Below are 26557 nucleotides of genomic sequence, written 5' to 3' on the forward strand. Positions count from 1 at the left end.
GGAGGGGAACGTGCAGTCTGACCCCAAATATCTGAGACAAATCCCTTTTGCTTTTTCTGAAGATCAAACAAGAACTTGATAGTGACGCATTGTAATTCAAAAGGAAATTAAAACTATTGATTTCTTGCATTTATTAACTTGTTAAATAAGTAGCATGTTGAAGCTACCAGAATGCAATAAATGCAGTTGCAAATTGCCAGTAATTCAGAACTGTCCCTGGAAAATATATTTTCAGAATCCATTCAAACATGCTGGTTTAGTACCTGGTTGCTGCTTAACTGTGTTTTTTTAGGCAACTAAGCAGTTAAATAATTCCCAGGTAAGACCATAGCTCCAAATACCATTTACTGCAGCTCCAGCAAGATTTTACTTCTTCTTTTCACCCATAATAGAAGTTTATTCACAACATGAAAAATGTTACCTGTGTCGTGTAAAACTTGTAATGCTCCTCTCTCACAGAAGGAGCTGGGTGGCAGCACCAGGGGATGGATGCGCTCTGTGCCCTGATCCTTCTTGGTAACTTCGCGGTCTGCTGGAGAACTCCACGATAGAATTACATTCTGGATGCTTGGCCTCCGATTCACCTCCTCGGGACAAATCTTTGCTGGAAGCGAAGCTTGGATCAGGCCTGTGAAAGCTGATAGTGCGTCCGAGTTCACCTACAATAGAGGTCTTCTGTGGAGATGTGGCAGTTCCTTTTCTGAAGCTGTCCTCTTCTTTTATTAATAGGATGACGTGCTCATATTCATTTATATATCTCATAAACCTCAAACTATAATGACTTGGCTTATGAAGAGTTCATAATTCAGTGCCTAATGTTCTTGTACGTAACTCAAAGCCTCTGCTACTTCTGACTTGTGAGAAAATGATACGCCAAACTAAGCGATTCATTCTTTGCAGTAAAATGAGAGTGTACTAATTATTTATCAGTATCGTACCCTTAATTTGGCTGAAGAAAGCTGATTTCATAACACAAAACAGAGCTGCGTAGGCAATAATAACCATTATAGTAAAAAAGGTTCCACCCAGATGTAAGCGATAAGTCAGTTTTATATGACAGCAAAGCAGTAAATAGGTTCCCGAAGTAGTACATATATATATAATTTCCTCCTTCAATATTTATCTTAAATCAAGCTTTCAGAATCTATTTTAAAAAACACAGCTTTTATATGATCAAGGACTCTGTTTTGCTTGGTCTCTTCTAGGGGTTCCATAGGGAGATTTTTGAAAATCAGAGGTTTTTTTGAGGTGGCCTGGGTTATTCTCTCTGTGGATACCTACAAGCACAGCTGGAATACCAGACGTGTGGTGTTCACACTACAGCTTCTCTAGCCTCTGCGTACCCCATACCAAGTCCTGGGCCAGAGGATGAGTTCAAGGTGGTGCCTCATGGGTGAAAGCGGATGGGGAAGGGACCTTCCAGGGGCGCTGCTGCCCAGGAGCATCCTGAACCAGATGGAGTCTGGCCCGTTCCTGCAGTAATTTATATCTGGGGCAGGGTGGAAATGGCTTCAGGGCATCTCAGCTCCCTTTCTCTGTATTGTACAGTTTCCCTTCTGCTTTGCTGAGCCTCAGCACAATAATCTTCGTCTTGCAAACTAATTATAATACACCACTAAACCCAGGCAGTAATTGGGAAGGAAGGATTTAAATGTTTTGACACGTTGAGTCTCTACTGAAATTGCTACATCTGTACAGTTTAACTTTCAGAAGCGCAAGGCATGCACAACTTCTGAAGTGGGAGATGACGCATAGAAATCAGGCACTAAAGCCACAGACTTCTTTTACTTAATAATTACAGCGGGATTTGTCTGACCATTATAATGTCTTTATCTGGGCTTGTTACCCTGGTCTCCCTTTATTACCAGTGGAAAAGAGTAGGCACTTCTAGGGCACATTTTTTCATTCTAAAATAGACATTTAAATAGGTCACATGCATCGGATCGTAGAAGTGCTGGCGTCTTGAATGCTGATTTTATTTAAACATTTTGGTTTAGCATTAGCAGTATTACCTTCTTACTGTTCTCATAGCTGGCCGTATGGTCTCTTCCAGTGCTGATATGTACGCTCCTGTGATATAAATTGTTCAAAGCACTTGCCTATATCAAAACAGTGTTTTAAATGAGGCTGGAGCTACAGGTAACCTCAGTCAAGATGACCCACTTCCCCTTGTTTCCAGGAGCCCTCATTAAAGGGAAATTACGTCGTCACTTGAGGTGCTAAAGCAAAACATTTTTTCAGCAAAAACAAAAGCTTATAATCATGTAGTTGATAATATGTCATTTAGGGATGCATTTTAGAGATACAGTGACTATACTTACGTTTTTGGCAGACTTTTATAACTGTAATATATAATTAGAATGCAATGATTCTTTTTGCTACATGTAAGTACACTTAGCCCATGTCCTTGGAAGTTTGCCTGTAGGCCTAAGAATAATTATACTATAAATGTTTGGTAATTAATGTACCTGGTCCAAAAATTACATGTAAAAATTTGAAATCAAAGCAGTAATAACACTTAATTCTCTTATAGTTAACCTTCCAGTTATTTGAATGAGTGCTAATTAGATCTAAAAACCATAAGCACACTTTTACACTAATTATAATGTTGATTATGTTGTAATTACAGTTGCAACAGCATAATGAGATTTACTTGTTAACCATTTCAGTGCTTCATGGAGCGCACACGAAACGGCTGTTGTGGGAAATTCCTGTAGAGCTTACCCAAAGAGCCACGGAGTTGTTGGCTGCTACTGCTCTGGACCCGTGTCAAATGCCTAGGGGTCACGGCAGGGAATTAAAGATCATCACGAAAGCACACAGCTAAGAACACTTTCAGGAAAGACGAGTGTTTGATCATGTCAAAACCATACCCAAAAGGCCTCTCTGTGTCAGAAGGGGAAGGCAAAAGTGCTCGTGTCTGGCCGTGGGAGCTGCCGACAGCCTGCGAGCCGGAGCTGCGGCAGTCCCGAAACGGGAGCAGAGCGTGGCGGGGTAGAGGTGAAGGAAGGGACTTTGCAAGGGCAGGAGGGCACGGAGGCAGCCAGTCCCTCCAGGCAATGATGGCAATGAAGAGGAGGTCCCATCTGACCCCTTTGCCTTCGTCCGCTCTCCTCTCCCGTGCCAGCACTCCCTTCCTCCGTGCCTTCTAGCTGTGTCAGGCCTTTCTGTCGTGTGCCACCGCTCGCTTAGGGCTGCTGTGCGGCGACCTCCGAGTCACGCAAGGAATGCAGGGTGAAGGAAGGGAGTAGAGATGACGACAGTATGTCAATAGCAGGCTGAGGCCCTTGAAAGTTTTCTTCCATACTCCACCCCAGCGTATCATCGCTCTCCTGGCCCCCCTCTACAACCAGCACCCTGAGGGACACCCTGAGGAATAGTTATGGGACCCAAATATTTTATTTTCCCAGGACCCCGCGGCTCTTTGTTCTCCTGCATAACCCCATTCCCGTTCCTCTGCTCCTGAACTCCATCAGGAGTGGTGGCATGACGGGTGCTTTTCTCACCCAAGACTATTCAGTTTCAGCTTCTGTACCACTTTGTACCTCACACAGGGGTTTTCGCTGAGGCAGAGCTCTGCTTTTCTGCACACTCCTTGCACCGATGCAACGGCCAATGCACAGGGTGAAGAAATTAGGCTTTTTTGTCCTTACCATTCTTGGCAATAACAATATTAGGACTTTGAACAGCTAGAAGCAGGACACACACCCTTCAGAAAAGAAGGAAAAAACATCACTGTTGCTTGAAGCAATGAAACCAGCCTGCTGCGGACCTTCCCTCTTCCCCTGTCACTGGTGCTCCCAGCCATAGAATAAGGGAGGGAACAACAGAAACGCTGAAAACGAGCAGAGTTATTTGCTCAGAGAGGGATCCTGCCGTAGGTAGCAGGAGCTTGTCCCCTCCCCTGTGAGTTAACCCCACCCTCTTGTTTTATGCTCTGGGCTATTTTGGGCAGGCAGTGAGAACTGCAGCTCTGACAGATGAGGATACTGTACCAGAGCACAGCAGCACTTGTTGCTCTGAAGGACACTACACAGCCGTAACAGGGACTGCTTCTCTGCCGCCTGGCTTTTTTTTTTATGGTTATTATTTATTTATTAACCTGCAAACTTGTTTTCTCCACTGGTTTCGAGCTTTATCATTACAAATGATGTTTTAAAAGCTTTGGGAGAGCTGTTCGGAAGGGAAACCTCCCCGCTGTGCAGTTGAAACCTCCTTTTGCCACTTAATAGCGGGAGATCAGCTGGTAGCCTTGGGGGTGAAAAATGACAGACTCTGTTCCTGCAAATGGGGAAGGAAAGGACCCTGAAATTGAGCTCTTTGTGAAGGTAAGTTGCACTGTGAACTGGACACTGGCGTGACTCACGGATCAGCTCGGCTTCTACTGAATAATCCAACTTTAATTTTCTGGCGCTGTGCAGAAGCGGTGCTTTGACAGCCCGTTATCTCTTGCACACATGTTCACACTGCTTTCTTCTTCGTGACATTAGAATTAGGTAACGTTGTGGAGGGAGAGTCAGAGTTCCTGCATTTCATTGTTATTTCTCTCCTGGCGAGTTTGTTCTGTTATTCTCAGCCTGCTGCCTGCAATGTACTGTGTCCTAACTTTAGGCTTTAGCCTTTAGGTTTTTCACTAAGAATTCTGACTTCCTTCTCCATTTTTGGGAAGAGAGCACAAAGATCTGAGGGGTACCATGACTTGGTACCTCAGCAGAGGCTGTCAGGTCTGAAACACTAATGGATGATAAACCAAAAAGGACTGAAATAAGCTGGCAGTCTTCTGATTATTTCCTGCAATACTTTTTTTTTTTTCCTAAAAAAACAAAAACTGAATCAGTATTTACTCTCAGGTTCCTCAGCCCGAAGCTCATTCTGATTTTACACAAGGGTAACTGAGAACAGAAACTGAAACAGAAAAATAAGTACACCTGTTATATGGTAGGATTTCAGAATGTTTCCAATTTGGAAACATAGGTCTTGGGCTATGAAAATCTTGCCATTAAACTCAGTGGCACAGTTCAAACCCATTACACATACAACCTTATTAATAGCAAACTTCATGCAAACTCTGTCCCAGTGAAGAGCTCAGATTTTTTGATGTTCAGAGCATGTTTCAAAGCCTGTACGTACATCGAGGCTGAAATCCACTATGCCCATATAAAATGCGGGTGTTTGGTCTCTCCGAGCCCAAACCATCCCTGTAAATCAATAAGATTATTATTAATATGCGGGAGTTACCTCAGACCCTTTGCAAACAGAGCACTGAATGATTGGGAAAGCAAATTCCAGCCCCTCCCTTCTGTCCAGTTGAAGGTATATAATTGCTTTGTACTCCCTGATGGGTATTTTGGGCTGTGAGTTGAAATGTCAGCCACATCCATGATGTGTATACATGGCCTCTTCACGCATCTTCCAAAACCAGTCAGTTCAGATGCAGCCTTTCTGACCGAGCCAGCGTCGAGGTCTTTTTCCCTAGCAAACAGATTCTACAGGAATTTCTGGTTCATAAATGCCCAGTAGCTCCTCTGTGCAGAGCTTAATGTATTAAACTGGACCTACATGGGTCCCTACATCCAGAAACCTTGCCTCTTACAAGTTGTTTCTACCAAAGTGAGTTTAATGGAGAAGTTTGTGGGCTAAAAAATAGCTTAGTGGGATTGTCTGGCACTCTGTCATCACAAATGTATTGTGGAATGCAAACCTTTAGCTACAGATTTGTTTTAGTGCCCACACTATTTTATTGAGGCTGATACGGATGTTTGTGATGATATATGGTTCTTTGACTGCATCAGCTGTTAAAGTGAAGGTCATTGCCCAGATTCATTGTCTGAACTTCTGGATCCGTAAGTTACTGGACAAAATTTGCACTGCATTCAACTGAGCCGTGCCATCACCTGAAGATTTATAACTCCAGAAAGAACATTTCTAGTAATGTGACTTCCTGCATAATGCATGGTGCAGAATTGCATAGAGACTCTCACATAAAACTGATAATTTGCAGAGCTGGAGCAAAAGAATTAATTGGTATCTTCCTGAAGACTTTCCATTTAGGTTGAAAAATTGCAATTCTTGATGTTTTGGAAAGGTGCCATTCATTTAATTAGAAGTCTAAAAAGTTGTACAGTAAAGCGTGTAACCAGAATATTAAGTTATACAGCTCAGACATTGAAAATAAAAAAGAGCAGAACATCCAAACAAGAGACGAGCTAAAAGTTTAAAAATAGGAGCATATAAGAGAAATATGAACAGGTGAAAACTTTCCTGGAGCGTGAAATTTAAAAGAATAGGATGTTAGTGAGGGGAGATAAACAGGAAGGCTGATCCAGGAGAGAACCTCCAAAGGAGAAGGCACTTACTCTGTTTTAAGGCTGGAAAGAAGAACAGAAAGGTGGCAACTTCTGGATGAGTATGAGATACTGGGACAAGTGGCAAATCTAAATACACCGGACCACGCTTGAGGCAAGTTCTAATAGCAGGAGATGTTGGGGTCAATGAGCATTTCATCATTTGATTTTTGTGGAGCTAATACTTCACTCGAGGAAAAGAGTCCTGCATCCTCGAATGAACACACAGCCAGAAAATGCAGAGATCAGTGAGAAAAATGTAGGACAGCAGATGTGGCCTGGAGAATACTGCATCCTCCATAAGCACAAATAAACCAGAAAGGGCTGTTTTTCACCAGCTATAGAGTCTCTAATAAAAGCAGTTTCTGTCTCAGGTTAAAAAAAGAAAGGCGTTACACAATTGCTCTATTTCCTTTTTCTATTTAACAACGAGGAGAGCAGGAGCCTTAGAAAGACAAGTAGAGAGATGATTGTAAACAAAAGAGCCGTGCTGTAACCCAATGCAGGTGAGCTGTCTCCGGAGCTGGGCAGGTAGGCTGGGCACCACCAGGACACAGCTCAACCGCTATGGCACAGGTTAAGCGGTTATCGCACCTACTTGTTATCATCCCCACTGATTTTGCTCTTTTTCTAACGGTTCCCTAACCTGGATCTGTGAGATATTTTTTTGCGAACGAGTGTTTGTTCTTGCAAGATGCTTATTTGAGAGTAATCCCCCCAAATCCAGGGCAGGACACAGGCAGACTGATGGTGAGAACGGGCCGAGCTGAGGAGCGGTGAGGTGCACCGGGCAGATAATGCCGCCTTAATCAGATCTGCAGTTCGTGTAAGCGGGCCTTTTGTGAACGCTGAAACTCTCCGGCAGCAATTCCCCCTCTAAACTTGTTTGACAAGGAGTTGGAAGAGGCTGCCAGGGAAAAAGGCTCGCTGTGGGGTAGCGCGAGGCGCTGGCAGCAGCGGCGTCGGGGAAGTGAGCGTCGGGAGGTAGCGCTTGCTCTGTGCTTAACCTAGCTTGTTGTAACTCAGGTTGATTTTAATTCTTTGTGTGCTGGAGAAGCAAAGTACTTCTGTATAAATGACACCCTGATGGAAGGTATATTTAGCTTTTTCTGGCAGTCTCGCACCTGTATACTTGAACATAATGACTACACTGAAATCGTGCTCTTTTTACATGCAGACTATTAAAATCCATATGGGAGGATCACAGAACCTTTATGGTTTCTTTCTGTTTGCAGTGGAAACAGGTGTTTGGATGTACATTCCTTGTGCTTCAGAATTAGAGTGGTGCCTGATATCTAGAAAGTTAATTTGAAGGGAGATGATACATTGTATACATGGAAAACAAAGCATGATAGAAACAAGACTTGAGCGTACAACTGTCTATGTGCACCGGTCAGGATGAGTGCAGTCTAGAAAACAAATGACACAAACGGTCCAAAGTACATTGGATTTAAAAAAATCTTCCTGCTTTAGAAATACTCTGTAACAAGATATATAATAATCCATGTTTCGGGCAATCAAAAGGCAGTAGTATCATCATGGTAGCAGGAGAATGAGTGGTGAACTGGCAGACAGTTACTTCTGGAAGGAGTCGTTGTGGTACTGAGTGATTAATGTTCTGGGTATGTTCATCAGCTCAGGGGTGCAAGAGCTTTGGCTTAAAAGGTGTAAGGTTTTACTTCACAAAGCGTTCAACCACAGTCACACTGACCACCCATCTAGAGAAAACATGAAGGTGCTTGCAAATGTAAGAAGCAAAAGAGACCTCTCAAGGGCCTTGAGCTTCCACGCTCACTGACTCATACATCGAACGTAATCCCGTCTGCCAGCGGAAGGCATAAAGGCGTGAGACGCACCGAACGCTCTCAGCCCCTTCCTCCCATGAGGAGCTGAGTGTTGTGCGTGACCAGGCACTGTGATGGTGTGTTTGCAATGTCGCAGGGATACGGCACCAGTCAAGGCAAGGTTCAAGGACTAACGGCATTGAAGTATTTGTAGGGCCCCTTGCAGTCATTTTGTGTTAGAGGATTATCACAAGGAAGAGAGGTTGGTCCTGGGATGCTCACCGTCTCCTGGAGCAGCAAACAGATGTGCAAGGAACCTGTGAGCCCTTTGTCATCTCCAGCAGTTTCATTTCGGAGAGTTTTAGGTGTCTGTTAGGAGTATGTTTAAAAGCGATGGCAAGATTTGGAACCAAACTTACTGGCCCCGAATGAATGGGTCAGAGAGCCCGGCTGTGCAGGCCAAAGCAGTCGTCCTGCTGATACAGTGTGCTCTGTCAAAAGCCCAGGGGTTGCTGCTCTCGGGAGGGCATGGCTGCCCTTCTCCCCTCCTTTGGACAGACTTATCCCAGAAGTTATCCCAGGGAGGTGCAAGATTTTTGTGCACTCTGGGGTTTCTTTTTGTGCATTTTTTGGATTTTTTTTTCTAAAAAGTTATCTCTGATGAAGGGTGATTTCAAACTCACCCTGGTTTGCAGTTTGGTGAACTGCTGCAAGGTAGCTGTAAAGAAGATAGAAATAAAAATATTGCTCCTGGTACAAACAATCATTCCCTGCTATTAAGGCTTTTGTGGTTTTAAGGTAAGAGAGTCACTGATAAGAAAACTGATTACAGTTTCAGAATTTGAGGGTTATCAAAACCAATAATGGCTTTACAAACTGGGAGAGAGGACTTGACAGGAACCTTTTAACCCATTATAACAATACAGGCTCTGTAATTTATTTGATTCATAGACTGCCCTCAAGAAGTATTTTGATGATGAGTAGAAATCACAATCATATCTGGAAGGTACAAAGTTTATTTCTGTTTCTTGAGAAGTTGGAGTATTTTACTGGGTATGAAGAACTCAGCTTTTGGCTTCCATACAAAAACATTCCAATGTTCAGCGAAACTTTCTAGGTAAAGAGGAAACAGTAAAGAGAGAAAAGCACAAGGAAGAATGATGATACTGAAACATCTGATTCAACCTGTCTGGTGCTCCAAGACCGACAATAACATTTTTTTGGATCCCTGTTCATGTGGTTGGCCAAGGCTTTCACATTTTGAGAGAGACTTAGACACCCTACAAAGCAGACACGTACAGTGCGTGCAGTCTCTGGCATTTTTTAGCTGTCACCCTGGAAGTGGCTTGAGCATGGGCCTTTCTTATGGATCTTGTACTGTTCACCCATTTGGAGCTGTCGAGCAGATGACGGGCACCATGGTTCATGTCTCTTCCAAACTTATTTTGGTGAGGCAGTGTATGAACAGCAGCCTAAGTCTCCTCTTCTAGTGCACTGGCCTTGTGATCAGTATTAAAGTTACCAAACTTACAAGGTTTCCTGGTAGTCCGGACACCAGCATACATACTGGGAGGAAAATAGTTTTACAAGGTTTGTTCAAACATCTAGAAATATATTTCATAAGCTCCATGTAGGCGGACTCAGTGTAGTTCTGGCTCAGTTCCTATCTTGCTCAGTTCTTTTCAAATCAGGAGTGCCTCCATTGAAGCCCACAGAGTTTATATGTACATAAAATGGGCACAAGAAGAGAGTCAGGCCTCCTAAATTTGAATCGCACTGTTTAAACAAGAAACTTAATAGTAACCCACTACAGACCCAGTTAAATCAGGGAAATGCTGCCTGGACTGACAGTTACTTCTCTGGTCTTTTTATTAAGTATTTTCAATACAATAATAACAAGAATTGTCAAGGGAAAAACATCCATCTTGGCAAGATCTAATTTTGCTTTAATCTTATATTGTTAAATGAAAATAATTCAATAAATTAACAAATAGCTGCCTAGCAAATGTTTTAAAATGACAAGTTGCTTGTTTTTCCTTGTGATGAAGAAAAACAATACTCTAAAGAAGCTTTAGCCTGAGTTATACAACCCAGAGTCTCTATGTCTGCGGGTCTGTTTTCCCTCTGAGCATTCGCAGGCTTTGTTTTGCATCAAGACAAGTGCCTCATTGGTGGGAATATCAGAGATGGGCAGCGAATAGTTTAAGCACGCCAAATTTCTAAAAGGACTTGTGATTATATAATGACTATTCCTGCCACCTTGAACCTAGTCTGGAATGCTTTTAGGATTGCTTGGGAAACGATCTCAAGTTAAGGAGGGATTTTCGACTATGACTCCTTCTGCCTAAGTTCATGACCTAACTATTACTTTATGGCTAGAGGTGAATGACACCCTTATCTGCCATGGTTTGGGTTTTTTTCCCTCATAAATGGCTGTGACTACTTGCTTTTTATTGATGCTTGATGGCATATATGTTATATATGTTAATTGTGATCAAAACATCTGATTGAAATGAAACATATTCAAATGCTTTGTTGAATATGCATAACTTTATTTCTTTAAATGCCTTTATAAATTGGATCCATAATTCATATGGATAAGACTTCAGAAAGATTCAGGATGGGTCATATCCCATGGCCATAAAGGCCAGTCAGGTTTGTACTGCTGAGTTCAATGGCAGCAGAGTTAGGCCAGCTTAAGTGTATTTGAGATGTTTAAACTCCACCTACTAACTCCTTCATTTACTCCAGCTTTTCTGAGCCACATAGTCAAATTAGGTAAATGCAGTATTTTAATTCTCCCGTGAAGAACTTGTGATATTCATAATTATTATTGCTTGTCCTTAGACATCGCCACTGGTATGCTTTGGGTGCTCTATGTTTAGCTGCAGATAGCTCTTTTTCCATCTCTGGCAGCACGCGTCTCGTCAGGCTCCCAGGTTGTTGTGTCATGGTTCAGCAATGACAGTGAAGCTCCAGTCAGTGTCCCCAGGAAACTTTTATTGGCAATATATGGCTCTGCTACGGCTATTCCAGAACAGCAAATGTCACAGAGATCGTTTGACATAGCATCCCAAAAATACACAGGGATCCTTTCCAAGAGAGCCGGTAGGAAGTACGTCTGCCTGTGCTCCAAAGTTAAATGTTAGTATCAGTTCACCTGGCTATGTCAAATATATTTTGGTGGAAGGCTGTGTAAGGATCATTTAGGATAACATATTGATCATGACAGCAGCAATATTACTTAGTGCTTGTATGACACCTAATTCTTCAAAATCTGGCAGATATCAGCAACATAATCCCAGTAATACTGCAAAGAGGTAACATAAACACTAGTATTTCCATTTTGCAGGTAAAAGCTGTGGTAGAAGATTTTTCAAATTACTCTTTTTTAGTAGAGTCAGACAGATGATAAAGGTCTGTGAGTTTGCGTGTTAGTTTTATACATGAATAAAAGAAGTTTTCAATGATACTTTTTTTTTTTTCCAGGCTGAGTCAAAGTCATAGGGAGAATCACACGGCGTAAGGAAGGGTTGGTTTTGTGCTGGTTCATATTGTATTCAAACGCATAAATCTTATGTGAACTAGGAAATCAGAGCAGGTACCTAAAGTGCTATAGTAGGTACTTTGAAAATAGCTTCAAGTGGTCTGTTTGGCACAGTAAAGTTTAACGCTGACGAAGTCCAAAATAGATCCTTCTGCCCTTTCCTTCCTTGCCCCTTGCTCTCCCCATTTGTTTGCACTTCTGTATTGCTGACATGCAGTAAAACTCATCTTGATGTGATAACAGTGATATATATGTACATCTGGAGCTATGAATTTAAAAAATCTTTGATTTTTGTAGGTCTGATATGTTTAATCAGCATCATGTATTCCTGGCATGATTTTTTTATATTAGACTTAAGAGTTGGAAATTATTACAGTGGAACAAAAGTCATTCAAAATGTATTCAGTTGTGTTTTGAAGATCCAAACCAGTAATTTTATCTAATAATACCTAAGGGCAGAACTTTCTGTAACTGATTACATTTACAGCATGTCATTGCTGTTTGCTGCGCAACTCGATTGCAAGTTCACACATACATGTAGAACAGGTCCATAGGTTGTTTTCTCTGACTGTGTTAAATCAAATGACTCTTTGTAAATGAGTATTATTCTGTCCCTCTCTATAATAATTTCATAACTTATCTTTTAGAGTGTTTATGATTTCACCCTTCTACGTGTATCCTTTTTTAATGAGAGTGGTCACTGTCTGAGGTAGATCTTCCATGATATAACACAGATTCCTCTTCGATTCAGCGACCCTAGTGTACCACAGAAATTGCGTGGCTACAGTGTCATAACAGAAGTTGTACTACAAAAGAGACAGGGACACAAAGCACCTGAGATACCGTTCTGTAACACGCCATAGCAAAGTTTTGGCATGTTAAAATGGCCCCAAGTGTTGTCAAAACTCAAATCAACACGGTTTTACTTTCCACCCAGTGTTTCAGTGCTTTATCTCAATACAGAGCGACAGCCACAGCTCCTCTATTATTTTGTTTGTTTGTTTGTCTAGCTCTAATCAAAATATGAAAAGGTCCCGCCATGCAAATTCTGTAACATGTTAAGCTCAGTAACATTGCTGGGTTACTACTCAAGTTCTTGGGAGGCTTTATTTACTTTTTTGCTTTTCTGCCTCCTTCAGCAACGCAAGGTGAGTTATTCAGGCTCTCCTCACCTTGATAAAATGCTGATACCAGTCCTTCCCCACCAGATGTGGACTCATTGTGGGAGCAGGGACCATTCTTCACCCTTGTCCTCGGCATGGCATCCTGAACACCACTTAAAATAGAAGAGAAATATATGATGGGATCACGTCTTTGATATGAAACTGTCTCCTGACAAAGTATATTGAAAATCTCAATTTCCTGGACATAAAAGAAATCAAATCAGAGGAAACTGGACATTTGTCTGCTCTCAGGTACAGGCTGTTGGGTGCTTTATTAAGTGTCTGGACCTGAGCTCTAGCCCAGAGTTTGTGCAGCCGTGTTAGCACCGCGCTGTGCCCAGCCAGGCAGTGGTGTGGTGGGGAGCTCAGTCTGAGCTGCCTCCCGCAGCAGCTGAGCCGAAGCTCCTTTCTGCTGGCACCCTGTCCACTCTTCCCTGCCCTCCTTTTTGCTTCTCAGGGTCTTGTATCATCTGTAGTGCTTTGTTTTTCAGCTTCTCTGTTTTTTCTGCTTGTTCTCACAGGCATTCAGACTCATAAATTTATACCAGTGTCCTAATCCCCATGATTTCTATGTTGGTCTCCAGGGTACCCTGGTTCAACTTCTGCCTAAGAGGTATTGTATATCTGGAGCTCGGATGCTTCTTTACTTTTTTTCCCATGCACCTGATTGCCAAAAGACGTTGAAATAACTCCTTTATATGTATTTCTGGCAACTCTGCATAAGACTGAGATAAAGCATTAACTGAAATGTATTTCAGGAGGGTTGTGTTGTAATAACTTATTAATGCCTCTGTAGGACACTAGGAGTCAGACCTATCCCTGCTGTAGCTATTTTGGCATAAATTACATTATGTTAAGGATGAAGTTGCTCAGATAGTGATAGTTTGCTCTTCTAAATCCTCATTCTTGATAGTCACTAATTCTGTGTGCAGAGGAGATGACAGAAGCCTGTGGCATTTACCTGCGTATGCTTGATGCAAAATGTAACAAGAATGTTCAAAGCCTAATATTCAAGGCCAAAGCTGATTTTCATTTACTTCAAATTCTACAAAACTCGAATTTCATACATTTAAAACTTGCAAAGATTATATATGGGAATAGTGTTCTTTTTCCCTCCTTATGAAAGTCAGGCTGTAAAAAAGCCATTTTTTGACTATTTTTGTTGCTTCTCTTGCATTTGTTGGTTTCCTCTGGACTAAGAAAAAAAATGATGATGCAATTCTCCATTCACCAGTATTTTAGGTGTTAATACCTGTTCATGATACTGGGAATGGAGTTTATACACAGAAGGAAGTTTGCTTGATTTAGGTATGGCTTTAGTTTCCCCTTCTGTTAACCATGAAAATGCCAAAGCAGATAGATATAAAATTTTCTAACTTCTGCTGCTACTAAAGACATATAAGTATAACGCTCTACTGTTTGGAAAAAGGCTGATCATAGAATCACAGAATCACAGAATCACAGAATCACAGAATCACAGAATCACAGAATCACAGAATCACAGAATCACAGAATCACAGAATGGTTTGGGTTGGAAGGGACCTTAAAGATCATCTGGTTCCAACCCCCCCACCATGGGCTAGGACACCTTCCACTAGACCAGGTTGCTCAAAGCCTCATCCAACCTGGCCTTCAACACTTCCAGGGATGGGGCATCCACAGCTTCTCTGGGCAACCTGTTCCAGTGTCTCACCACCCTTGTAGTGAAGAATTTCTTCCATATATCTAATCTAATTCTACCCTCTTTCAGTTTAAAGCCGTTATCCCTTGTCCTATCGCTATGTGTCCTTGCAAAAAGTCCCTTTCCAGCTTTCTTGTAGGCCCCCTTCAGGTACAGGAAGGCTGCAATAAGGTCTCTGCAATAAGCCTTCTCTTCTCCAGGCTGAACAACCCCAACTCTCTCAGCCTGTCTTCACAGGAGAGGTGCTCCAGCCCTCTGATCATCTTTGTGGCCCTCCTCTGGACTCCCTCCAACAGGTCCATGTCCTTCTTATGTTGGGGGCCCCAGAGCTGGACGCAGCACTCCAGGTGGGGTCTCATGAGAGTGGAGTAGAGGGGGAGAATCACCTCCCTCGCCCTGCTGGCCACGCTGCTTTTGATGCAGCCCAGGTTACGGTTGGCTTTCTGCGCGGCATGCGCACATTTCTGGGTCATGTTGAGCTTCTCATCAACCAACACCCCCAAGTCCTTCTCCTCAGGGCTGCTCTCAACCCATTCTCCACCCAGCCTGTGTTTGTGCTTGGAATTGCCCCGACCCATGTGCAGGACCTTGCACTTGGCCTTGTTGACCTTCATGAGGTTCTGCAGCTCCAAAGAGGGTGTGCTGCTGCAGGCTAGCAGTGGACTTCAAAGTATGATGAGCTAATCCATGCAGATGTATGCTCCATCTCAAAAAGCATTTGACAGCTAAGCTCAACAACTGTCTGAAATTCAGAAAAGATAGTTTAGCATACATTTTAAATGTTCATCAGTTGCTTTTTCTAAAAAAAACCAAACAAACACCTTAGTTATAAAACACAAGGTGATAATAGAAGGTCTATAACCTTCCTGGATGCTGATACATATTAAGTGTACTTAGACCCCAGTTCTGCAAAGGAGGCCACACAGGCTGCTCCATGCTTTGGCAGCTGTCTCTGAACATGATTCTCTTTGCAAAACCCAGTCCCTGAGATAAAAAATACAGAGGCCTTTTTAGAGCAATTCTGAAGCACTTTACACTCATGGTCAGCACTTTACGGGTGTAGAAGCTGAGAAGTGGTTGCCTTGTGTCAGGAGGTCCAGCAAGAACACGACGCTCGTCCTGTGCTCCATCCTTTAGACGTAGCTCTTGTGTCTTTTGGGTTTTGTACAGCACTTAGCACCACGGAATCAGTATTCGTGTGCCACACCTGCTTAGTAATTCACAGTAAATATTCCAATAATAAATACACAAATTATACTGGTGACAACTATGCTTTTTTATTTTTTTCCATTGCTATTAGTAGGGAGGAGTCAAGGTTTAGGTTATCTTTTGTCTGGCTATTTTAAATGCACACAGAACTAATGTGTTATGACATTGGAAAAGATTTAGAGAATAATAATTTTAAGACTTCAAAAAATACCTAAGATTGCCATCCTTAAGGCAGTCTTTCTCATTTAAATAAAAGACCAAATGTCACTTGACGGCAATATTAAATGTATCTGTAGGGGCCTTTTTAATATAGTGGTAACTAGTATAACAAGAAATATTAACAGTTAAGGTCAGATATAGTCAAGTTAGAAATAAGCTTAATAGTAACTGTAAAGGTGATTAACCATTGGAATGAACCACCAAAGAAGTCATGCCCTTTCTTCTTCTGGTTAAGATCAGGACTAGATATGCTTTAATGAAGCACGTATAGTTAGAGTTGATAAAAGAATAAACAAGCCATAAAACCTACAAACCACGAAGGCATTGCAATGAAGGATATCTTGGCAAGCCAGAACAGGGCTTGGTTCAAGCACAGAAGAAATCTTGGATTTCCATGTCTCTGAAAGATAGCACAAATTTGGTCGAAGCCAGTCTGACAGAAATTATGTTCAGAGGCTGCTTGCGTGTCTTAAAATATCTCTTGGTATCCTGGGTGTGATAATGAGATGGGATTAGTTCAGGTAGTGGCTAAATATGTAATAGCTTATCTTTGTCTGGATATGCAAGGGCCAGACTTTGGAAGGGGCTCCAAAGGCTGCAGCAGATGCTGGCTTGGCCAGGGCTCTGAATGCTGTGTTGGTACGGGTCAGACCTTGTGGCCGAGATGAAGGAAGAGCAAACTGGGAGATACGACAGCTGAATTCCCTTTCTGTCTGTCATGGAGCCATAGCCTAAGTCATGCCACATCCCTGTGCCTTGGCTTCATGTCCTGTGAAACATTTGCACCAACATTCATTTTCATATCTGTGTAGCCCAGTAGCTTCTCCAGCTAAAATTGCTTTCCTTCTTTTCTCTTTACCTAGAAGAATGACCGTAAAAGCTTTTCAAGCATTGTGGTTTAACTCCTCACAAAATACTGACTTAATTCTCAGGTCGGGCAGATGCTTCTCTATATCAATTGCCAAGCTTGTCCTTCCCGTAACATTTCAACACCCAAATAAACATCCTGAACCTTGCCACCCACCGCATATAGCTATTGTTGTTTTGGGTGCTGGTGCGTGTCTGTACCTGTGTATTGTCCAAAACAAGTGGAATTCAGAGGAACCGGCGCCCCGATGGATCATCGCTATTGTTGCTGGTGTTTTTCTAGATTGTGATTCAATTTGTGTGGGTCAACAGGCACGCTGTGTTACTGCTTTCCTTTTGCTTTTAGCTGCTGAATGGGCAGCTTCAAACAGATACGAATGCTTATCATGGGAGGAAATTATTTTCTTTCACTGCCCTGTGTTTTGTGATGAACCATTGCTGCTGATTCAGTGTGCAACTGGAGACCTGTTTCATTTGTTTATTTTGTTTATAGCATTTTTAAAAAAACTGTTCCTGGATGAAGAGGGGCTGAATCATGGAATATTCTTGCAGGTTATGGGATCTCTCAGAATGGCAGTTTTAGTCATTTTTCTGTGCCCAGTTCTTTTAAATGTTCAGGACATGCCAAGAGGATCCAGTGCTCCAACCCCCTTCATTAATAAGCCTTTTTTTTTTTTTCAGACTTTCACTATTGTTTGGGTGATTTTAATTTTCTTATCTTCTCTGACTGTTGACTTGCACATGCAGTTTGACAAGGAATGGTACTTTTGCCTTGACTTACTGAGTTGCCCTTTCTTGTACTGAGGTGCTCTGACTTTGGATTTTTGGTTTTGTTTTCTTTTTAAAGCCAATATATCTGAGTCCCCCAGTTAAGCTCTAGACCCGGTGCTAGAGCTGGGTCTTGTTCAGAAGGCTCAGAAGCAATCTGTTGCTTCCTCTGCATTAAGCATTCACCCTGCTCCAAGGTGGAGCCACCAGGATCGCCTCAGTGTGTGAATGTAATCTTTTGGCGTTTGGTTGATCTCCAAGTACGTATTTCTCTGAACACTCTGTAAGTCTTACTTCTCACTATTCAGTCTGTAAAAAAGGCGGTTGAACATGCATGCAGGAAGACTTGTTTCAGATTAGGAAGTATCTACCTGCCCATCCTGGTACGCTGAACCCACCACCCTTGGATATGCATCTGCAGGGTGGACATCATCCTCTTCCTGGGCTGAGCAGGACCTCTGCCTGATGGCCTGATGGTCTGATGTTTATCTCAAAAGAGTTGATTCTGTAAGAATAATAATAATTTTTAAAAGTGCTGATTGTAGACAGCTACTCAGGTCCAACCTTGGAGAGCCTGGGAAGGATGTGACCAGGACGGGAACTTAGAGGAAGCGCTGTCCCACTCCCCTAACAAAGAGACAAACCTTGAAACGGTGATTTTGTTCTCCGGGGGAAGGAAAAGCCTCTCCCCCTGACCTTGGCCACCGCTCCCAGCCCCGTCTGCACGTGTGGCAGCGCCTTGCTGTAGCTCCTATGGGCAAAGGGTTTTTTCCTAATTAGCTCCTGTGGGCCAAACATTTAGTTGTTTTTTGGGTTTTTTAGTTTATTTACAATTTTATTTAAATAGTTATTTAAAATCTTATTTAACTATTTATTTAAAATTTATTTTAAAAACCATAGTGCAGCTAGTAGTAATCATGTTGTCTGGCTGCTGTCAGTCAGAGGGTTTTTGTATTGGCTGATGTTTGGCTATTCATTGGAAGTGTGAATTTATAGGATTTCTCTATATTTCTTATTTTTCAAGAACCACTTGAGTGATTAGCACTTCACAATAATAAAAAAATCTCAATTTCACAGAGAATTATAAGTAAACAAGAAAAAATAGCTAATTCTTCAGAGCTTATTTAGGTACTTGAATGAATTGGGCCTAGCTGTACAAAAATGTATATAAAATGTTCAGAAATTCTCTTGCCAAATGCTAGTTACTCAATTACCTCATTAACGTGGATGTTCCAATCAGCTTTTTTTGGCGGGTGCGTGGTGTCTGGACTTCAAATGGCATTCTGCGGATTGCAGTTGTTCAGGCTAACGGCTCTCCGACTGCCTGCGAACGGGAACTGCTGCCTTCTTCAAGCAGGAGCACAGGATAAAACAAAATGCTGCCAGAGAAACTTCTTAAATGAAGCAGGGTGAGATTCAGCCCTTCTCTAGATGTGATGGTTAGGCCCAATTACCTGTTTAAGAGTACAGAACTAGAAAGTGGTAAGGTATGAATTATAATTGGTTAACCATGCTGGGAAGCAGATTAACCATGCCTGTTAACAGATTGCACAACAAACTGGAACTATAAAATATATAGTATAATAAACATATGTAATATAAAGACATAATATAATATCTAATAAATATAAATTAAATATAGAATACAAATTATATAATAATTTTTATAAAGGACAAAATATAAAACTGTAAATATAAAATATATAGAAGTGGTGTAGAAGACTAGAAAGATTGTAGATTGATAGAATGAAATCTCGGTCTAATCCATCTAGAATGAAATCTAGGTCCAAAGCACAAGCAAAGCATAGGAAGTATGATGGCCTGCTTGCACCGCTTTAAATATCCAGCTCTATCAGCCCTAACCTGAGTGTTCACATTAAACTGTAGTGACAAATTTTAGTGAACATTCTCCTGTAGAACTGACAATAGGAAGAAGGTGCAGATGAGATTTTGTGTCTATTTTGTTAAGCTTGAGAGAGGAAAAAACTGTGAGAAAGAACTTGTTTGTAAGAGTGCCAAACAGTGATTAGGTCTGCAGTGTTGCAGGTCAGGAAAGGATCATGAAAATGAGGCAACCAGTTGAAAACAGAATAAAGATTTGGCTTACAGAGTGTAGTTGGAGACTGCCTTCAGAGGAAGAGACGGTGGCTCCAGGCTATGACCTTAATGATAAAGGGGCGAAGGAACTTACAGGGCTTGAGCCCCATGACACGCTCCATTTCCACCATATCAAATGGGTTTTGTTTAATTTGAATAAGGCAGTTGAGTGACAATCTCAGAGAAGTAGAGTGGACAGGCAGGGGAAGGGATGGGAGGTGGGGGCAGATTTCAATGTTGCTGTCACCAACTTGGTTGGTGAAGCCAGTGAACAGAGTATGTGGCTGAAAGGTGAGGGGCATAAAAGGAAAGAAAATCAAGAAAGTGATTATTTTGGGGGGGGGGGAAGAGAGTGAGCAAGGCAAGTTTGGGGAGGAGGTTACTGATTGCTTCTGAGCCAGGTATGATAGGAAAGACCAGGCTGGAGAAGAGTTTTGCTGTATGACCGTGCTGGGGTCGCTGCTGGTCTTCTTGGAGAGTGGTCCACTTGGAGCATGAGGGGCCTGGGCGAGAGAGGGACTCAGGAGGGATGAGAATAAAAAAAAAGATGATATTGGGAACAGACAGCATGGTCAAGGATGCCAGAAGCAAGAGGACAGTAAGAGGTGAAGAGGTGCTAGGGAAATTGCAATGGCATAATTAAGATTTTGTATAAAGGGAAGAAAAGTAAGAATTATTTTAATAAATAGCATTGAATTAAACTTAATTAAGTTTTTTTATGCTGGATAACAGGATAAAATGAAATTAGAGGAAATTCAGTCTGAGCATCAAGTCAAAATGTGTTTTGAGAAAATTGTCAGAACCATTTCCTATGGGAAGTTTGTAAAGCAGCATCGCTGGAGCATTTCCAACTGCGCCAAACAGTATAGACACAGAGATTTGAGAACTCATCCTGCACTGAGATGGCGAGTAGACAAGAAATATGATTCAAACTCCACTCAGTGATCCAAATGTTTTTTCTATTTACAAGATCTATCATACATTAGTTTCAGAAGTCTGTACCGTAAAACACTTGTAAATTGTACTTCTACTGGTATACACACTTATTGAAAATTTCTCAGTAGCTTTTGGAAGGCATCACTGTTTTTTTTTTTTTTCTTGAGCATTTGATATTGAAAACGCAAATTGGTTTCTTTTAGATGAGTCACAAGGAATGTTTGCTTGCTGTTTGTGTGTACGTCTTAGACTCTTGTTTTCGTTGCAGGTATTTACATTTACAAACTCGGAACTTGCTCTCTGTTTCTTGTTTAATGAAATATTCAGAGAGAATTGCATTCCCCTCCTTTGTAGATGGCTATCAGAAAAGACTACCTTGTAGCGTAACACCCACTTTAACGGCTAAATTTGACTGTATGTCTGTGTAAATGATCAGATGAACAAATACAGCAGTTTTGGCAGGTAAGAAAATGTTGAAGGTGAAAAAATATCCCCTCAACACTAAATTCTGTAATGATTTCTCTATGAGTAGCTGGGAATCTGAAAATCTGTCTATATTGCATTTGTATTCTCATAGCAGGAAGGCTTGGTCCAAATGCTGGTAATATTATATTGCTAAGTAATTATTTTCCTGAAGGTATTGTGGGTTGCATTGGGAAGTCATACTGAGACGCAAACATCAAACCAAAGACTAGTTTGAGGCTGCGATGTGCTGCTCCTTTGCAATGCAACTTGATCTGCTTTCAGTGAAAGTCGTAAGCAGTCATCGCATCTCGGGATGAAGCTTCTCTCGTACCCTCTGCAGCGCCGTCAACTTTGGAGATGCAAAAGGAGGTAGAAAGACCAAGTCCTGCCCACTGCAGGATACCCCCTGAGAGTTACTGATTGCTCTTTCATCTTAAATCAACGGAAGTCACCAATGGACAGTATTTATAAGACGTTAAATAAGATACAAAATGAGACCATTAAGGGCAGATTATGGCCTGCGCTGGTGGTAAATGCCGTTATGAGCGACACCCCCCCATTCAGACCTTTATTTGCAGTGCCTGCAAGTGACTCTCTCTTCTAATAGTGCAAATAAAGTCATGGAATTTCAATAAATAATTCAGCCCTGGATCTGATTTCAGGTTCAGCATTAACTTACAGCACCTGGCTGCTGTTATTATTTGTTAGTCCGATACGCTGCTTAGAGGCATGGAAATTTGGCTGCAATCCATCAACATTTGCAGAATATACTATATGACCAGATTACTGTCCCTGGCTCAGAGATTTTTAACAGACATTCAAATTCCAGATGTGCACAGATTTAATTCATACAAGAAAAACTGTGTGCAGGATTCTGGTACTGTAATGGGAACTGGAGCTCTGCATAGAGTTTGCTTTGGAGAAATGACTCCTTTATTTGCACCTGATCTCTACTAGAAACAGGAATAATTTGACTATAATTTGCATTGCCTGTGGCACCTTTTGACAATGATCCGTCTCATTTTATTTTCTGCAGCTTTCCTGGGGAAATGAATTTTTTACATATTTAATCAGCTCTCAGGATATAGAAACATCAATATTTGAAATTATTATCATTGGTGCTTTGTGAACAGCTAAAACAGATTCATTCCCAGATTCTTTTTCCACAGCCCATAAAACCACTTGAAATTTTAATCACTTATTGGAAAGAAACTAGTGAATCCAAAATATGACTGTGCTCTCACCGAAGTCGGTGAAATATTTGTCATGAGTGGGAATATTTTGTACAAATATTGACTGTTATGGAGGAAGAACTAGATCAAGTGTATTAGAGTATAATATATTAATAGCTGTGGCACCAAAAGGCCAAACCCAGAATATCACCGTATAGGCATAAGCTGCCAAAATGTTGGAGCTGCATTCTGTATGTGCAGAGCACGAACAGCCATCCAGTATGAATATGTTGCAGGACAAGTTTATTTGTCTTAAAAAAGGATTTGTGGCTTTCTTATTCAACATCCTTGCCTCTTCCTATGAGATACACAGATGTAGCCCAGATATCCACACAGTAGCTGATGCTATTGACTTTAAAATTGTGACGATTTTCTGAGTACTGCTGAGGCCTGACTCCCCAAATCCTGTGACTAAGCTTCCTTCCACTAGTTTAACTCACATACAGCAATGCAACTTATAGAAAAAAAAATTACATAGATAAGCAATGGGGTAAATTAGCTACCTTTAGCAAAACCCTACAAATGGGATGTTTGTGGCCGACTTCCCTGGGAGTAAGAACTTCACCCTGCAATGCAAACATATACCACTAGAGGGGATTTTACTACCACTCTATGTCTAGCAGATGTCTATCCTGAAAAACCTTTCAAAACATATGTTCTAGTGCAACCACAAGATGTTGGCTACAGACTGAGTGAAATCTATGGTTTGTATTACGCAAAAGGTCAGGAAAAATTATTATAATTGTCCCTTCTGGCCATTAAACCTATGAGTGAAATTCTGGTCCCATCAAAGTCACGGGCAAAATTCCCATTGACTTCACCAGGGCCAGACTTCATCCTGTGCAGGTCAGAGGAAAGCAAAAGTCTGTGCCACCAAGCATCTAGCACTGACAGCAAGAACAGCTTTGTTGTCAGAGTCACTAATATATACTGTTAGAAAGGATTTTAAAACATCCTATGCACCCTCTCTGCTCCGCAGCAGGGTGAAATAAATCAAGACCAGTTTTACCAACTTTTTTTCTTTTGATTTCTTCAAAGCCGCCACTAATGCAGATTACACAACCTCCTTAGAAAGCCTGCTTTGTGTTTCATTATTCCTATAATTACACTGGATTTTTTTTCCCCTAAAGCTTTATTGTTGCAAATTGTAAGCGAAATACTTAATCCTATCCTCTGTGGGCATGAACAACAATGGATCATCATCCTCTTTGTAAAACAGTCTTCTGCATGCTTGAGGAGTGTTATGGAGTGGTAGAACATCGCATGTACATCACATTATCTTGTTGCTGTTGCTTGTAGATGCATACGCTGATGATTCATATTGTTTGTGATTGACGTAAAACCTCCTTTGCTTCATCCTCGCAGCCTCACCAGCTATTCCCCATCCTGTATTTGTACATTAGATTTTGTTCTTCTGACATCTTATATCTTGGGGTTTACTTTCCTAAATTCCATTTAAGTGATTTCAGACACTTTATTCCATCTTCTTAGCATCATTTTGGAGTCTACTTCTCTCCTGGGAAATACCAGTAACTTCTCCGTGCTTGTTGCTGTCAGGAAATTTTGTAGGGTTCTGTCTATTGCTTTCTCCATTTTGCTAATGGAAATATCAAGTATGACTCATCTTGTTGTAGACCTTTATGGTACCTCTATTTGTTAGGTGTTTCTAGAGTAACAGAAAACTTGATTATTACTACTCCGTAAGTATTTTTTCAACCACTCATACAAGCACTTAGCAGAGATTTCATACAGGTCCTATTTCCCTACTTTGTTCATGAAAATACAATCTGGAGCTTATGTCAGAAGCCTTACGGAAGTCAGCTTCTAGATACCTGCTGCTACCTGCTGCTTCCTTCCTACCCACTGTGCTGGATACCCTGTCAGAGAACAAAATTTGATCAATTTAATGTGATTTGCTCCTGATAAGTCCTTATTGCCTTTTCTTATCAACTTTACATCTCCACATGTGCTTGTGAGCTTACTGTTTAATCATTTGTTCCAGTATCTTTCTATGTGTTAAGCTTGTATAGGTGTGATTTCTTGAGTTCTCTTCTTGTTCCTATGGCGTCTCATGTGCAATGAATTATTGATGGGTCCCCCAAAAGCAAAGTTTTTAAAAGCTGTATCTGTGGTTACATCCAGTGGCTAATGTGGGTACACAGGATCCTGTGCCATGCTACTGGTAAGTGATGGGAGCACAATTGCTTTATTAGGTTGGAAAAGGCTCAGGAAGAAGTGTAAAGGATGATTGTTATTTGTCCATCAAGCCAAGAAAGAAACATATATATCCAGTGCACTATGTCCAGAAGCACATGACCTTTGTGCATAATCTAAGGAGAGCTGTGATGAGAATGGCAATTTTGGGTTTTGAAGAATTTCAAGATTTTGCTCTAAATTGCTCTAAGTCTAAAAAGCACATTTTAAAACATTCGCAGTGTTATTGAACAGAAGCTGTGGGTTTTCTGTGAGAAGGGAAATTGAAACAGTCTCAGTAATTTTGAAAGGAACTTTTGGCTGGTGGGTGGGCTGATGGGCAGCCAGGAGCTCTGCGAGTCCTGGCCGAGCTGTGCGTTGGGACCCTGTGCTTTTACGGCTTTGCGTGGTCCCAGCACCTGCCCAGCCTCCTGCAGGACTGCGGGGGGTAGCCAAAGACTGGGACTCCAGGCGTATTTCCAAGGTGGTATGGTCAAAGCCATGGCACGTGTCCACCAGATATTTGTCGAATTCCAAGTGTGCTCCTCAAAAGAGTATTCTTCCAATGGAGATTTTTTTTTTCAACAGTCTTATATTATTTTTTTGCCTAGTTGCACAAGAAGCTCACAGTCAGGGATACTCCCAAAGCAGATCTAGAAAATTCTGACTAAGACTTTTAAAAACAGCTATTTCTTCTGGGTGGCTCCTGGCCCGATTTTCCAAGTGTGGAGAGCTGATACTTGTGAGAAGTCAGCCGCCTTCAGATTGTCTCATAGGATCTAAAACTGCTAGCCACTTTGAAAATGTCAGCCTGCATTTACCACCCATCCTTTAGCCGGTATTTTGCTAACATTGAAAGGATCCTTATAAATGAAAGATGTGCAATATGCGGTTTGTCTCTATGATACCGCTGATGTTACTTAATGACTTTCACTCTTCTGGGGGATTTTCCCTTATACATCACCATGTGAGAGTCAGATTTGGTATGCAGAAATTCCTCACAGCAAAGCATGATGGAACATGATCTCCTAGAAAAAAAATGTTTTGGTCCTATCCTTAATTCAGGAATTGCTGTATATATTTTGGTGTAGAAAGTTTCATTATAATTCCTACTTCCTTTGATTATTTACTATCAATATCTCATTAAGTTGAATGCATGCAATAAGTAAGGGACCTACAAATATAAATGAGAACAAAATAATTTCTTGGACCAGGGTGTCGGACCAGCCTGTGCTTTTCTACTGTTGTCATCCATCAAGTCATGGACCTTTAGTTCTTTAAAGAAAGCGGAAGAGGTGATGGAATAGCATGAATCATTTTTACATGCTGAGTCTATCTACCTGTGACTAGGCTGTAGTTTCCTAAATCCAGACTGTACATGACTGATTGGAGTTCTTAGGCATCTCAAAGTTTATTTCAAAGCAAAACGTATTTCATGCAGAACATATGCAGTGGCCAGTGGCTCTAACAAAGCCCTTGAGGAAAACCAGGACCTATTTGTACAGGCTGATCACTGTGCCTGTAGCTATTATGCCACCAGGACCTCAGCTGATGTGGCAGATGAATCTGCTCTGCACCAGGCGCATGGACCAGCTTGAGTCAACTGATCTTCAAGTATGAACACCCTAAGCCATCATGAAAGGATCCCTAGGAAGAAGCTGACCTATGTGACTGATCCCTCCCTGCCCAGGCTGCCACTCATGTGAACAGAAAAGCTGGAAAACAATGATTTACCAAACCTAAAGAAAATATTTGTCATGTCTTAGCTACTGATGCCCATGGGGTCTCCAACCTGCAATTCCATCTCCTGAAAATCCTGAATGTCTCACGAGTACAAATGCATCTGTCCCAAAACTGCGGAGATCTGAGAAGTGCAATGGCAGCTCCTTGGAGATCCTCAACTCTACTGACGTGCTGCTCGGCCGGTTTGAACCGAGCGTAACAAGCCAGCTCCCTTCAAATTGGCCGGCAGCGCAGACCAAGTTAAGCTTATGTGCATCTATAATATATGTCTGTATCTATGCCAAACTTGGACAACATTTTGGCTGGCTT

General features: G+C 41.6%; 1 protein-coding gene across 7 annotated transcripts in view; it reads left to right on the forward strand.

The window, feature by feature from the left end:
• Positions 1-26557, forward strand: part of CLIC5 (CLIC family member 5) — an 86191-nt gene that overhangs the window by 26644 nt on the left and 32990 nt on the right. The window contains exon 1 of one of the 7 annotated variants that reach the window (XM_009467339.2): positions 3993-4328. The exons of the other annotated variants lie outside the window; for them this stretch is intronic. Coding sequence (XP_009465614.1) covers positions 4266-4328 — 63 coding nt within the window. The 5' untranslated portion in view covers positions 3993-4265. Of the gene's footprint in view, positions 1-3992; positions 4329-26557 lie in introns of those variants that run through there. 7 annotated transcript variants of the gene reach the window in all.

The sequence above is a fragment of the Nipponia nippon genome, unplaced genomic scaffold (assembly GCF_047370975.1).
Source record: "Nipponia nippon isolate SJK-2023a ecotype South Korea unplaced genomic scaffold, ASM4737097v1 scaffold_4, whole genome shotgun sequence".
Lineage (NCBI taxonomy): Eukaryota > Metazoa > Chordata > Aves > Pelecaniformes > Threskiornithidae > Nipponia > Nipponia nippon.